This window comes from Thalia democratica, chromosome 1 (genome assembly GCF_965202585.1).
Source record: "Thalia democratica chromosome 1, ktThaDemo2.hap1.1, whole genome shotgun sequence".
Classification (NCBI taxonomy): Eukaryota; Metazoa; Chordata; class Thaliacea; order Salpida; family Salpidae; genus Thalia; species Thalia democratica.
Genome location: NC_139165.1, coordinates 23,276,278 through 23,291,951, shown reverse-complemented (window position 1 = coordinate 23,291,951; position 15,674 = coordinate 23,276,278). Strand labels below are relative to the sequence as shown.

General features: G+C 30.8%; 1 protein-coding gene across 1 annotated transcript in view; it reads right to left on the bottom strand.

Annotated features, from left to right (window-relative positions):
- Positions 1-8,765: 8,765 nt before the first annotated feature.
- The window catches only part of LOC145829224 (uncharacterized), a 64,401-nt gene continuing 57,492 nt past the window's right edge, over positions 8,766-15,674 (bottom strand). The window contains exons 106-120 of the mRNA XM_082937001.1: positions 15,457-15,612; positions 14,805-15,257; positions 14,445-14,600; positions 13,931-14,086; positions 13,567-13,722; positions 12,853-13,323; positions 12,472-12,627; positions 12,016-12,184; positions 11,614-11,805; positions 11,129-11,268; positions 10,674-10,904; positions 10,154-10,354; positions 9,728-9,959; positions 9,371-9,505; positions 8,766-9,223 (exon numbers count right to left, since the gene is read on the bottom strand). Coding sequence (XP_082793127.1) covers positions 9,000-9,223; positions 9,371-9,505; positions 9,728-9,959; positions 10,154-10,354; positions 10,674-10,904; positions 11,129-11,268; positions 11,614-11,805; positions 12,016-12,184; positions 12,472-12,627; positions 12,853-13,323; positions 13,567-13,722; positions 13,931-14,086; positions 14,445-14,600; positions 14,805-15,257; positions 15,457-15,612 — 3,228 coding nt within the window. The 3' untranslated portion in view covers positions 8,766-8,999. The remainder of the gene's footprint in view (positions 9,224-9,370; positions 9,506-9,727; positions 9,960-10,153; positions 10,355-10,673; positions 10,905-11,128; positions 11,269-11,613; positions 11,806-12,015; positions 12,185-12,471; positions 12,628-12,852; positions 13,324-13,566; positions 13,723-13,930; positions 14,087-14,444; positions 14,601-14,804; positions 15,258-15,456; positions 15,613-15,674) is intronic.

The following is a 15,674-nucleotide window of genomic DNA, read 5'->3' as shown; positions in this document are numbered from 1 at the left end:
AAATGATTCTTTACCTTATGTCTTTTAAAATTACTTATGGTGCCAAACCAATCTTTAATTTAAAACTAAAGAGAAAAAGTAAAAAGGCAATGTAAAACTTTGTAAACAATTGGACACTTTCATAAATACAAAAGTATTAGGTATAACATATTTACCAGGCTGAAACACTGGTCGAAGAATGGTTTCTTTTATGTTTAAAAAAAAGCAAGAAATAAAATGATATTATAACTAAAAAACATCAGAAATACTTATTTGCACGCTCATTAGTAATTTAACATACTTTGGAGCTTCAGTTTTAAACTCAAAAATCACATGCTTCATAAACAAGACAACCTTTCATCACTTGCAACTCGTTGAAGATGTTCTTTTCCTTTCAGATATTGATGCAGGTTCGTGCTTTCCACCCGACGTCACATATCATCCACCCGCCAACAGCTCCATGCTACTACTCATGATTGGTAATGACTGAATGAAGGCTTGTGGCCTATTCAGTATAACCGCTTCAGAAAATCTTGCTGTATGCAAATATTTGTTATAGTTGGTGATTATAGTATTTTAAAACAAATTAATTTATTTAAATTCAACCTAAATTTAGGGAGTATTCAAAGCTAACAATTAAAATTGTAGCTTAACTTTTAGTAGCAACAAAGAAGAGTCAAGAAAATATTTTAAAAGAACTTCTTTTTTGACAGAAATATAACTTAATAATTTTAATTTATTTTATTTATTGCTTTTTTAAACACATTTATACTCTTTTCTTTTCTTAGACAGTTATCTATGTCAAAATATTCACTACTAGTTCAATTTAAAAATAGCTTAAATGATAGTAAATCACAATAAATGATTATAATTAAGTTGATATGTTTTTTTAACTAAATAGAAGATAATAAAAATGTAAAACTGAGAAAACCTTTTTTGAATCCAAAAAAACTTTTATTTGACAAGAAAAATTATATGTTAAAATGTCTAAATATTTCTAAGAAAAATAAACTTGGTATTAATTCAAAATACCCATATTCTTACCCCTACTATACAAAGGTTATATTATTTTTTGGTTGACAGAAAATAATTTTGAACTCTTCAGATTTTAGCAAAAGTGTCACTTTAAAAAAAAATCATTTATAGTTAGCTTTGACCAAACTGAAATGTACGTACTTGATAACTAATTATGACAAACAACACGTAGATTTTTTGTGTGAATGTACAAATCAACTAAGAAACATTAAGTAATTTAGTGAAAACTACTAAATATTTATGATAACTAAACAAGACTTCATACTAAATTAACAAAAAAAAATACTTTGTAGAAGTATTCAGTGGTTATTAGTGTACTTAAATTGAAAATTTAGATAATCATGTTTAACATATTTATGATATTTTGGAAAATAAAACAGATAAATGCCTTATTATGTACAATACAACAAATACTACAATATTCCTGTCTTTACTTAACATAATCACAAGTGTAAATATAAAGTTTAATATAAACTAATACTTAAGTTACCAGCTAGTAATGCCATTTGATGTTTATAAATTAGTCTAACTAAAACAAAAAATAAATGACAACTTGACTTAATTAATTTAAGAAGATAACTTTGATAACCACACATTAACAGTTACAAATTTTGTCAGTATTTATTATTAAAAGTCTATCATACAAAGAAAATATAAACATGTTTTAGAACACAAAAATTAATTAAGATTTAAAATAAATTAGCTATTGATCAACCTTATATATCTAGTTTTTATATTCTATTACAATTCTTTTTGTAATGAGAACTTGTATTTTATGACACTTTTATAGTTATGCTGATACTCTACAAAGATTACCGGTGAATGGAGATTGTTAAATTGATGTGTTAAATAAAACCAACTTTATCTAATTTACTATTTTGAATAACTCATACAGGTTGATACAAAGCATTTTGTGAGAATTAATTGAAAATAAAATCTCCCTATAAGTTATAGTTTAAGTAATGTATTTGAACGAAAACTAGAGAACTTCTTATATAAGAATGACTACTTGTGGTAATAGTTTTACAAAAACAAGTTTTTACAGAATTTCATCTGATAGGTACCAAGTTAATTTTTTCTTTTTTATGTAACATAGCTGTGTTTTAAAATACTAAACTTGGAAATATATTTTGGCTGTTTTAAATATGTACATTTTTATTTGTAAAACTTTGATTTTATTATAATGTAAATTCATTTTTGTAAAATAGTTTTTATAAAAAAATAAGGATTAACATTTTATTTTAGTTATGTAAAACAGAAATTTCCTAACTTTAAAAAAAAGGCCCTTTTGATGAAATTAAAAAAGCTATGGGCTCTCAACAAGACTTCCCAAAAAAAACCCATAAATACACCTAAAACTTTTTTTATTTTTATGATCAACCTCAGAATACCTAGCATAATTTTGAAACTATGTCCTTTTTGCCATCCTTTTTACAGCTTATAACCCCCTAAATTTCTAAAAAGGTTCTCAAGGAAGCCGTATGGCTCACTTTTGGAAACCCTGATGTGAAAAAATAAAATCAATTAAATATAACATATACATACTTAAGTTTTTAATGCTAAGGATCTAATAATTATTTATTAATACAACAATTTATAATTTAATTCTATAATCATAAATTTAGAGTTCCAACAGTTTAATCATTAAATGGAACCATTAAAACATAAAAGTTAATGGTTTGATCTTAAAATTTATTTTAGCTAAGTGTACACAGAATAGTTTTAGTTTCCAGTATTTTGCTGTGCACATTTTTAACTGTTGAGAACCACTGCTCTAAACAAAATAAGTGGAAAAATAAAATACAAAAACAAACTAATTTTGCATTTACTAATTTTGAATATAATATATGGGTGACAATATGTAGACAAATAAAGTTACCTTGTAAGACAAACTTATTTTATCATACAATCTAATCCAAGGTTTCCTAAAGGAGCCAAATTGATGATAAAGAGCAAAAAAACAAGGTCTTTTGATATTAGTTTTCTGAGTTAAGTTGTTGGAGGGGGCCATAGCTTTTTTAATTTTTTAAAAGTGGCTTTTGAAAAAAAGCTTGGAAAACCTTAATTGAACCATACACTGAACAAATTTTATCAAAATAAATAAATAGCAAGACCACAAGCAAAATGTTAAATACTGACATGCACATTAAACCTTTTATTAACAAGTTACAGCCTACTACAAATAACATTAACACGATTTAAGACCAAAAGTTTATGTCATATTTTGTTCATAGGTCTTAAACTCACCAAGTTGGCTTTTTCATCCTAGATAAATTCAAAAATAGTGTTGTACCACATAGGCCAATATTAAATTCTATTTAAGTAACTTGTAAAAATTACAACTTAGCTTTATGTATTGTGTGAACATACCAGTCACAAAATAATCGATGTAGTATATAGTACAGCACAATTTTATACAACAATTCTTTTCTGAATACAGCAAGTGTGTTAAAGCATCAAGTATAAGTATTCCAAAAAGTTGTTTCATGTTTTGTGAAGAATAAAGTTATTTAATCTAGATTGTATACTATGTAGATTATTTACACTAAAATATTATTTTATTATTGAAGTAAACTAATATGCCTTACAATTGTTTTCTGGGACATTAAATATGCCCAATAGGTTTGCTGATCATCTGAATCTAAATTAAAATAATTGATACTTATGCAAAAACCAATAATTAGGGTGGCAACTAGTTTTGAGAAATTTCTTTAATGTTATGAAAGTAGATGTTTTTAGGTCTATACTTGGTTTAAAACTAAGTTTAAACTTGAAAACTGTGTTCTAGTATTACAACAGCCAAAAGATACTGTAAAGCTACTATGTTTTCATGATATGAATGATAAAAATGATTATAACAAAAAGTTTTATCTATATCAAAGATTTATGTATCAAATGACAGTTTTACTACTTAACATTGTTTAAAATTCCAGGTTTTTTAGTGATTTATGTTCAAAATTACAAGTTTTGTGGCAAACTTAAATAATGAAACATAGGGAGTTAGTATTAATATTCATAGCTTTTTTATAAAAAACAGGTATACTAAAAAATATGTCACATAATAATTTACAATTTATCTAATGGCAAATGACCATTTATAAACCTAAAAGAACTTTCATTAATAAACGTCTTTTTTCAGTATGATTAGGAAGAAAAAGACAAATAATGGCAAGTATAAGCAAAAAGTACAACAGACTTGAAATATACTTTGAAGATACTTAAACTTCTAGAGTTTAAAACCAAATAGTAGCTCTTTTCGTCTATAAATTTCTTTTTTTGTTTTAAAACATTTAAATTTATTAAAAATTGAGTCTTTTATAGTATTTTTATGAAGTTTTAGTTGAGTATATTGTTATCCACCTACTGTATTGATCTAATTTTTATGACCTAGAGATACATAACAAATATGAAACATATCTAACCTTCTATAAATTCAACATAAGTATAGTTGGCAGCTATAAGTTACTTAAATTAGCATAGTTTAGATAGTAGAAATTTTACTTGCTAAAAGATATACCCTTCAACAAAAAAAAAACAATAATTTAAACAGTCAAAAAATATAAATGTGTAAAGGATGAAAAAAAAAGACTAGTTTCAAGACTAAAAATATGTTTTTGACTATAGTTGTGAACAGTTACATTTTTCAACTTACTAACTCAACAAGTTAAATAATGTCAGTATTTTAACATATCAAAATATTACATAAATATAATTTTCAAATTGTTATACTAAAATTAGTTACTATGTAACACACACATTTTAATATAGTTTACATTGCTAATTCCAACTAAAACAAAATGTTTAATTTTAATTCTAACCTCACATAAACTCTGGATAAGATTGATGAGTGTTTATAAATATTAACAAGTAGTGAAGAAATAATAATTAAAAATAAAAATTTATACCTATTACAAATTAGAATATCCAATTAAATAGCATAAATTAGCATAACAAATGTATTTACTTCAAATAGTAACTAAATACTTATTAAGTATAATCATATGTTGGTTTCATTATTTTCAATATTATCATTAAGAAAAAACTTAATTCTAAAAAAAATTAAAACTACAGAATTTTAACAACCTTATAGATATAGTAATATTAATTTTAAATTAATCTAACTTCTATGAGGACACCTTAAGGATTTTTTTTGAGGATAAATAAATGGAGACACTTAGTTCATTTAGAAACAACAATAGCTTATAAGGAGACTGTAGATAAACTGGCTTATTTTTAAGCTTAAAACTTTTTTAACTCAAAAATAGCTTAAATCTAACATTGTTATACATATAATTCTGTACAAAAAGGTAATTATTACTTTTAGACAACAAAAACCACAAAATTTGTTAATTTAGCACTTATAAAAACTTATATTAGGATTTATAGGATAGGATTAATAAAATATAATTACTACTTTCAAACTAGCAGGTATTTATTATCACATAACATCTTACTAACCTCCAACTTCAAGATAAGCAAACAGGTGGTTGATATTGGGCAAATAGACTTTGACAGTCAACATTCAAATTACATAAAGTAATGTTTCCAATTTTTTTATCAAACTTTATAAAGTGGACAAAATGACTGATTTCAAAAACTTCTTCAACATCAACCAAGTCTAAGTTACAAAATTAATTTTTTTTATCCATATTGTCGGTATAATTTTGAAAATGTTTGACATTAGTATTATTTAATAATTTTAACAATTAGATATTTTGAATTCTTATACTTCCTGAAGATTTAGTAAACAAATTTGAAATTGTAGAAAAATGTTTGTGTGTGTTAAGGAAATTTAAGAAGAAATACCGTAAAGTTTTTAGATTGTTACTAAAAAACTGTGCAGTCATTACGAAACGAAGAAAACTGAAAACAATCCAGTGTATTTTAAGTGTAGAAAAACTACGTCGTAAAAAGCTTATGCCCTAAAATACTCTTATGTTTTGTGTATTGATAGATTTAAAAAAAGTTTTAATCCTTTAAATAGTAACTTACCTAGATATTAATTTACTTTATTTATACTAGAGTCTTAATAGTATTTTACTAAAACTAAATTAAGTAAGTAGCAAAGTAAATTTTTATAGTCTTTAATAACAATGAACGCATTTTTAACTAATTTTTAGTTTTAATTAGCCAGAATGGGACACAAATAAAATCCACCCAGTCAAATTAAATGACTGCATATCGATCGAGGGTAGCAGTGATAGTGATAAATAAATGATAATATATAAAATTCAAAAAATGTATAAAATAAATTGATAAATAAAGAAAAAAAAGTCGAGTTGATTTTGAACGCGGGTGGATTTTGATAGTATACCAGCCAGCATACCATAATAACTGTAATTGTATACCTTTGTTTGGTTTGTTTTTGCTTTTTTTAAGTTTTAAGAACATTTCGGCGTGTTTAATGTATATATATGCTATATACTACAATTCAATTTATGACAACAATTTCATTTATTTTATTAAATGAAAGTTTTACACATGTTTTTTAGACTGAGTTTTAAAGAAAATAATTAAAAAAATATTATTTAGACAAATATAGAAAAGCTAAAAATATTGAGTAAGCCGTTCAATCTTTATCTGTTTTTTCATTTATTATTTTTAGCTTATAGTTTAGAGTATTTGTTACATTATTTAAGAATATCACATTAAATATAATTTTTTTATTAATACTTGCAATTTTAAAAGGAAATAAATAAAGTTTCACACATTATACATTTCAGAATAAAATATTAACAGCTAAGAAAAATATTACTTACTACTAGCTTTTGAAGATATCCTCTTTACTAGCAAAAATAGTCAACTTAAATGCTTTCAATAATTTAATTATATTTAAAACTTATTATAATCTAAAACATTAATGATAAGGCTACTTGCTTATATTTTTAGCTGGGAGAAAAACATACGCTACCGCTTGAATTATTCTTGTATTTTTAGATAATCGACCAATCGATCATAGATTTTTAACTAAATATTTTTTAAAAGATTATTTAATTTAATGTTCAAAAATCATTAGATAACAAAAACACAATACGTAGTTTGTGTTGTGTTCTAAACTATATTGTCTTGAGTATAAACTACTGTATTATTTGCAATAATATTACAAAAAGGACTTTTATCCGACTGATGTTTAAAACTAATTCTAAAAATAAAATTCTAATGTCTAAATTATTAAACAAAAAAACTGTTAATCTTAATATTGTAGTTTGCCTAAAGTTGCTTACGTAGTTTGCCTAAAGTTGCTAACGCTTAGTGCCTAAGTTGAAAAAAGCTATACAAAAACAAAAGAGTACAAAGAAATGTTTATCTTTCCTTTTTAGTTTTGTTTAAATTAAAATTTACAAAGCATTACTTGAGGGTAATAGTACTAATTTGAAACAAAAAATATTAAAAGTGATTTACTTATTTTTAACATGTTTAGACCATTGTTAATTTATGAGATTTTGTTAATAATAGATAAAAGTGATACAGTGTTTAGATATAAGGTTAGTCATATAATAGTTTTTGTTTAAAAACTGATTCTTTTAAAAAAATAATTACTACCTAACAAACTAAAGCAATGATAAAACTTAAGTACTTAATCAGTATACTAAATAACATAAGTAAACTTTTGTAGTTGTTTAATTAATATTCTATGAGTTTAAATAATTAATTACAAAATAACAAGTTAAACAAAGCTAGCTCAGTAGTTTTTTGAATAATAATGAGTTGTAAAAAAGAACATTCAGACAAAAATAGTTAGGTTGAACAACATAGCTTTATACGTTAAAGTTTTAAAAATTTCAATTATTTTAATCAGTTTTTTGCTGAAAATTTTACAAAATAATTTAAAATGATACCTTAAATTTTATTATAAACTACCTAAAATTATTAGTGGTTACTTAACAGGGCAGAAACAAGTAAATACAGTTACAACTAAAGATAATACATAATTATTGATATGTACCTCATAAATAAATAAAATTCTAATAATATACAAAACGCTGTGAAACACATATACAAACTTGAATTTTAAAATTTTGTAATTAATTTTTAGGTATTTAGTAAAAAATCTGAAAAATAGATTTTCTTAGTGTTTTCTACAAACAAATTTTTTAGAAGAAATAATAGTATATCATTTTGATTTGCAATGGTTATCTCTATTTTAGTATTGCATATGATTTGATTATGATCTGTAAAATCGAAATTTCACATAAAGTACTATTCTTGCATCTAAATTATTATAAGAACAACTTTTACACAAAATTAAATAAGCTTGATGTTGGAAATTGTTCTATTATTGTTTTTGGTTTTGCTTACCTAGGAATAAAAGTTGAAGTTATACATTCAATTATTAGTTTACTTAGTTATACGAGGTATATATGTTTACTGATATCCTATAAAAACTTTTATAAAGCTTTTTCTCTCTTTTTTATCCTTTAGGTAAGCTTTGATACTGGTTTAGATAAGTTTAATTGATAAGTTTTTTCTCAAACAGTTGTAACTCAACGTATATCAAAAAAAAACTTGGTTGATTCAACTAACTAAAAAGTTGTAGACATTTCAATATACAATCATTTTTAATTTCAACCGTATACAAATTTATACCTTTGTGTACTAATTTTACGACCCTAAGGTATAACTTTGTTAGATTGCTTTATTTGTTGTGTTTAGGAAATAGAGCCTTTAACATTTAAAATTATTTTTTAGACTTATTAATTAGTTAATGCTTCATTTATCATACATTAACAACACTATGAAAAACACTCAAGTATTTTTTTAAAATTTATTTCAATGAAAAAGAAAAGTAAAACGAAAATGGCAAAAAGTGCAATATATCAACTAACGTTAAGAAATTCAATAAAAAGTTCATGTTATTACTTAGTCACATACTTTAATAATAGAAATTTAACTAATAAAAAATATTAAATGTTAATTCACAACAACTATAAGGCAAACAGGCGTGCATATAAAAACAGTTTCATCCGAGCAGCGCCGCGTAGCGGTTAGTTTTTGTCGTTGCAGCTGCTCGCTATTGACACCGCCAGCTGATCTTGTATCTGGGTGAGGGTCTCGTACCCGTTCACCGTGAACACGTTGTCCATTCCCTCGCCCGACGCTATCAGCTGCAGCTCGTCCACGTCCGCCGTCGCTCCGATGCCGACCGCGATCACCCTCGACTCGGCCTGCAGGTACTTGGCGGCCTCGTTGACTGGATCTTGCGAAATTCCTGTGGGGTAAAATGGTTGTTTAAATGTATAAAATGTCTGCGAAGTTATATATATACTTGATTTTAGGATAATAATATTATGTTTATTTAAAAAATCATTGTATGTTTAATAACTTCTAACTTGAAAAAATCACAAGTAAAACAAACCGTCAGTGATGAGAATAGTGACTGATGGGACTCCGTCTCTGTGTCCAGTTTCAGATCTGAACATGTTGGCAGTCGTCTGGATCAGAGCTTTGCCCGTCTGAGTTCCGACTCCTTCGTACTCGAACTCAGTGATTGCTGAAATTTGTAATTTGTTAAGTTTACTAATTGTGCTTTTAGATAAAAAGATTAGTTTCTATTTCTAGTTTAGGTGATCATTTTTTAATGCAGCAAAATATGCCTTAAAATTTTACCATTGCTTAATTTAGATTTTAAAAACTTAATTGGATTTTTATAAATTATATAAAAGATTATAGACTGAAAAGGTATTAGCAAATTTTGCTCTTTAAAATAACAAACCTCTCAATACGTCTTGCTTCTCAGTGTAGGTGTTCAGGTAGAACTTGATGTTGACGTCATTGTTGTACGTCACCATGCCCACCCTGGTCTCCGTGCTTCCGATGGGGAAGTTGCCGAAAATGTTGGCCAGGAAGTCCTTGATGAGGACGAAGTTTGCCTGGCCAACCGATGAAGAGGTGTCCACCATCAGGACAAGGTCTAATACAGACTGGTTCGGGAAACATTTCACGCTCTGTTGATTGTTTGTTGTTTAGTAAAAGGCATTTTTTAAAATTTAACTAAAAGTTTGTAAATTTAGAAAAATAATAATTTAAACTAAAAAAAAAAGGTTAAAACAGCCTTAGAGCACCAATTAAACAATATGCTAATGTAATTAAAAACAGCTCAGACGTAAAAAGTTCGTAACTTTAACAAATCAATACTAACGTTACACTGTTTCAATATTTCGACGAGAGCGTCCGTCTTGGCGTTGAGCAGGGCGAAGTTGTCGATGAACAGGGTGAAGTCCTCCTTGGGCGCTGAGGCCATCTCTCCGAGGATTCCCCTGTCCAGTCTCTCGCCGATGCCGACCACGGTCAGGTAGATGTTCTTCGCCTTCAACCTCTCGGCTGCTTCAACGCTGTTGTCCTGTGAAAAAGATGTTGTTTGTTAGTTTACATGATAAAAAGTGTTTTATTCGAAGTAAAAATCTTTATTAGTTTTATATTACATTAGTTTTGGTCATGTTATAAGTTGTAATTATTTTTGTCTATGAATATTTAGAATAAGTTATCTATTAAAGAAAAATACACGATAATATTATTAGAAGAGTAGACAACTTAATCTTAAATATTTCAAAAAATTAACAAAAATAAAGTGGTTTGAATAAACCATTTAATAATCCAAGGTCCAAAAGCAACAAACTAGAATTGAAAGACCAAGAACAAATTCAATTAAGTAAACATACCTGAGAGTTACCGTCGGTGAGCAACATGACCAGTTTCACCGATTCCCTCCTGGTGTTGCCCATCATGTCCATGAAGTTCTTGCTGTTGACGTAGTCGAGCGCCTGTCCGGTCCTCGTGCCGCTTCCGTCGTAAGGTATCCGCATGATGGCGCCCTCGTACTCCTGGATGGTGTTGTACGATCCGAAGTTCCACAGCTCCTCGACGTCCCTGTTGTACCTGATCGCGCTGAACTGTTCGGAGAAAGTTTGTTTTAATATCAAGTTTAAAAATGTTTTTAATTTTATTTCGTTGGATTTTTCTCCCAAACTATTCGATTTTTTTTGAATAATATATTTTGAAATGAAAAAAAAATGTTTATTTTTTGATTGACTTAAAAAACCTGTTACAAAAATCAGCAAAATGTAATAAGAAAACGTAAAATTTTAATATACAAACAATCAAAATTTTTACTTACTCTGACGTCATCAGGTCCGACTTCGAATTTGTTGACGACGACCTGAAGGAAGCCTCTGACGAGCTCGAAATTGTTGGCTTTCACCGACGACGAGCTGTCGATCACCAGCGCGATGTCCAGCTTGTTCGATGTGCATTTTTCTGTTTGGACATAGTTTGCTCAGATAATGTGTTCGTAAAGTAATTCATATATATAATTTCCGAAAACTATTAATTTGGACAGACTTGAAAGTTTTCTTAAAATATAGTCATTTAAACTTGGATCGCTTTTGAAACGTATAACTTTTTGAACAAAAAATGCAGCTTGTGCTTTTAAGATTGTAAAAAGCTTGGTTATAATATAGCTTGGTTTAAATGCCGCAAACAATTTTCTTCGCACTCACCGACTCGTGAGTTCGTGGTTCCACGAGTGAAACAAACAACAACAAAGTTCGATTGTAAAAGTGTTTTAAATAAATAAATATATAAATATATAAATCTACTCACCGACACACACAGGTGCTTCGTGGTTCCACGAGTAAGTTCCGTCTCCGTTGGACTCACAAGTCAATGTTGAGTAGCCGGTGATGAAGTAGCCGTTGTTGCACTGGAACACGCACGACGACTGGTAGTTGTTGAAGTTGGTGCACTGCACGATTCCGTACAGCATTCCAAGTCTCTCGTGGTCAGGCTCGCAAGCTGTTTATATATTTGTTTTGTTGACTCAAAGTGGTTTGGACCAAGAGGTGTCATATTTTTAAAAATGCATTTATTACTTGTTCAAAAAATATAGTAATGAATAAAGTTTTATCAAGTTTAGTTAAAGTATTTCTAAAATACATTTGCAATGATTTTTTCACAATGATTAAAAAAAATTAACATGACATTAACTATTTTCAATTAACTCACATGGGCAAGGTGCGTTCTCGCAAGCAACGATCTCAGACGCGCTGCCCTGACAACCGGAATCTCCCGGGTTGCCTCCGTTGCAAGTCCTGGTCCTCTGGCGGACTCCTCCGGTACCGCAAGATCTCGAGCAAGGTCCGAAGTCAGTCCATTGGCTCCAGAACACGCAGTTCTGTATAAAAATATTTGATATATAATTGGTAGAAATTTTGTTTTTTAACTATTTAGATAAGTATCAACAATGAGCGCTTGAAAAGATACATTTCAATACAAAAATTTTCTAATAAACTTTTTAATTACTTTGATTTTTATTTTGATTATTGCAAAAAATTATGTTAATTTACAATTGAATAATCCTTATTATTTTGCAATCTTAAATTTAAAATCACTACTTATAAAAACAACTTACTAGTTAACAATTATTTCGAAGTAAGTATTAAAATTTCAACTAGCCCTTACCTGGTTGCGGCAGACTCTCTTTTCGTTCAACGGTCCCTCGCATCCGAAGCTGCCGGCGTTTCCGTTCAAGCAAGTCCTCGACCTGCTCTCTTCTCCTTCGCCGCAAGTCACGCTGCAAGCAGACCACTCGCTCCACATCGAGAATCCTGGGCACAACTGTGAGGAGAAATTATAACGTTAAATACAAATTATCATGTAATGCCTGAACAGTCTTATTTAGGAAGAAATACAGAAAGTTGAATGTGTCTGACCAATTTAGATTAAGTTATAAAAATCTCTAAATTAGTTACCAACTAAATAAAAAAAACAGTATATAAAATGGAAAGTTTTATTTGTGTTTTATTAACTTTCGAAGTTGTTTTGCTACAAACACTTTCATACCTGAGTGTTGCAGATCCTGATCTCCGAATCGTCTCCAAGGCATCCCGCGTCACCGGCGTTTCCGTTGTTGCAGGCCCTCATCCTCCTCTGCGCTCCGGCTCCGCACGAGGCGCTGCACGGCTGCCAGTCGAACCAGTTGCCCCACGCCGGGCACTGCTGCACGTTGCAAGCCCTGTCCTCGCTCACCGGTCCCTCGCACCCGATGTCGCCCGCCTGTCCGTTCACGCACTGCCTCGAGTGCGACTGCTGGCCGCCGCCGCACGTCACCGAGCACTGCGACCACGCGGACCACGACGAGAAGAAGGGGCACTGCTGCGTGTTGCAAGCCTTGTTCTCCATCTGGTCGCCCATGCACCCCTCGTCGCCCTGCGCTCCGTTGACGCACTGGCGCATGCGCTGCATGTTGCCGCCTCCGCAAGTTCTCGAGCATTGGCTCCAGTCGTCCCAGTTGTCCCAGAACGGGCATGGTGCCTGTAAGTTTGTTTTTTGTTAAAATCTTGACACTTTATTTGCTTTTTTATTTCTAATTTTTATTTTTTCATCTGATTATAGTTTTTGTATAGTTTACACTTAAAAAGCAAAAAAAAGCTAACCTTATCAGTTTCTAATTGTAATCATTACTATAAAAGTCTAGTTTCTACGATTTGAGAAAGTGAAACTAAAAACACCTAATCAAAAGTTTTCCATTGATAATCTAATATTGTTAATACCAACCTGTTCAGCACAGTCGGCGAATTCAACAGAAGCTCCCAAACAACCGAGATCTCCGGGTTGTCCGTTCAAGCACCTTCTCTCGTGGCTTCTCATTCCGTTTCCGCAAGTTCTGTCGCAAGACGACCAGTCAGACCACAATCCCCACATTGGGCATGCCTGTAAACAGTTTGTGTTTTACAAATAGAAGGTAAATAATTAGTTTTATAGCTTAACTAATGACGAAATGTGCATTAAGAGATAACTAATATCTATACTTTAGTATTAGTAGTTTTTAAAACTAAGAAAACCAAGTCGTGTTAACAGCAGTTTATAAGTCATGTAACAAAATCATTAACAAACAAATAAAACAAATAATATCACTGACTCCTTCATTGCAAGTTTCGGTGGCGATGGCTTCACCCTCGCATCCTGGCTCGCCTGGCCTTCCTCCGTTGCAAGCTCTCGTTCTGGTGTGCATTCCGACTCCGCATGACTCGCTGCAAGCCGAGAATCCAGTCCAGTCGCTCCATGAAGCGCAAATCTGTGTAAAGTTTTATTTTGAGTATTTCTTGACAGCTTTTATTATATTACGAGTTTTTGGGCTTTCAAGCTTTTTTTTATGTTTAGCTTTGCAACAAAACCTTAAAGCTGGTTTTTAAAAAGAAAACAGAAAATATTTTGGTCTTGACATTACTCAATGATTTTAGATAAAGTAGGTAAGTTTTATACAAAGTCAATTGTTTCTACCTTTTTTTATGTATTGTTTGTATATCAGGTTTAAATATTTATTTTTGATTATACTTGACTAAATACAAGTTTGAAAACTACTTAGATAGATATTAAATACATCTATCTGTTTCACTATACAAAACAATTTGAACAGAATATAAAATACATACAGCAGTGTTGCAGACTCTTTCTTCGGTTCTGCTTCCGCTGCATCCCGCGTCACCCGGAAGTCCTCCGACGCAAGATCTCGATCTCTGCTCCAATCCGGCACCGCAAGTGGCAGTGCAAGATCCCCATTCGCTCCACAGTCCCCATGCTGGGCAGCTCTGTGAAAATAGTTTTAATTTTAGTACGAACTAATATAAACATCTGTAACAAACAGTTTAGTAGTTTTGACCAGCATGCTATTGCGTTAACTAAATAGTAAAAAAAAATAATGAAAAAGATAATTTAAAAGTTTTTAAGATTTATTAAAAAGTAGTTCTAATTATAATTATCTGAGAAAAAAGTTTAAAAAAATTTCAACCAACCAGTGAGTTGCAAGCTTCAGCGAACTCAGTGGGTCCCTGGCAACCGACGTCGCCCGGCTCCCCTCCAATGCACACCCTGTTCCTCGATCTGCTGCCGTCGCCGCACGAGGCGCTGCACGGACCGAAACTGCTCCAGTTGCTCCAGTACGGGCACTCCTGGATGTTGCAAGCCCTGCTGTTGACTCCCGATCCCGGGCAGTCGTTGGTCGGGCAGAATCTCGTCCTTGACTGCTCTCCGGCGCCGCAAGTGACCGAGCACGCTCCGAACGATCCCCACTTGGACCAGCCGACGCACGCCGCCTGGTTGCACTCTTCGCTCTCGGAGTAGTCTCCGGTGCATCCGGGTTGTCCGAACACTCCGAATCTGCACCTCCTGCTCCTTGTGCGCAGTCCTCCGCCGCACTCGTGCGAGCACTCGCTCCAGTTCTCCCAATCGCCCCAGAATGGACATTGCTGTTACAAAAGTAGTAGTAAGTAATAAAAATGACTAGTACTGAGGTATTTAAACTGCTAAAGTTTGAAATCAATCAAGAAAATTAGTTATTTAAAAACTTTATTTTATTTTATTAAAAAAAAGACTCGATATATACCGAACAGGAGGAAATTTATACATTTGAGAGTCGAACTTTTAAATCAATGAAATATATCTTACCTGAGAGTTACAAGTGGTGACTCTCATTACTGATCCTTCGCAACCGGCGTCTCCTTCTTCACCGTTGATGCAAGTTCTGTACGCGGTCGACATACCTCCTCCGCAGGTAACTGAACATTGTCCTGATGGTCCGTATGCGCTCCAGTAAGCACAAACCTGTTTAGTGAATTAAGACTTAATCATGATTCTATACAATATATTAAACTTTATTTTAGCAT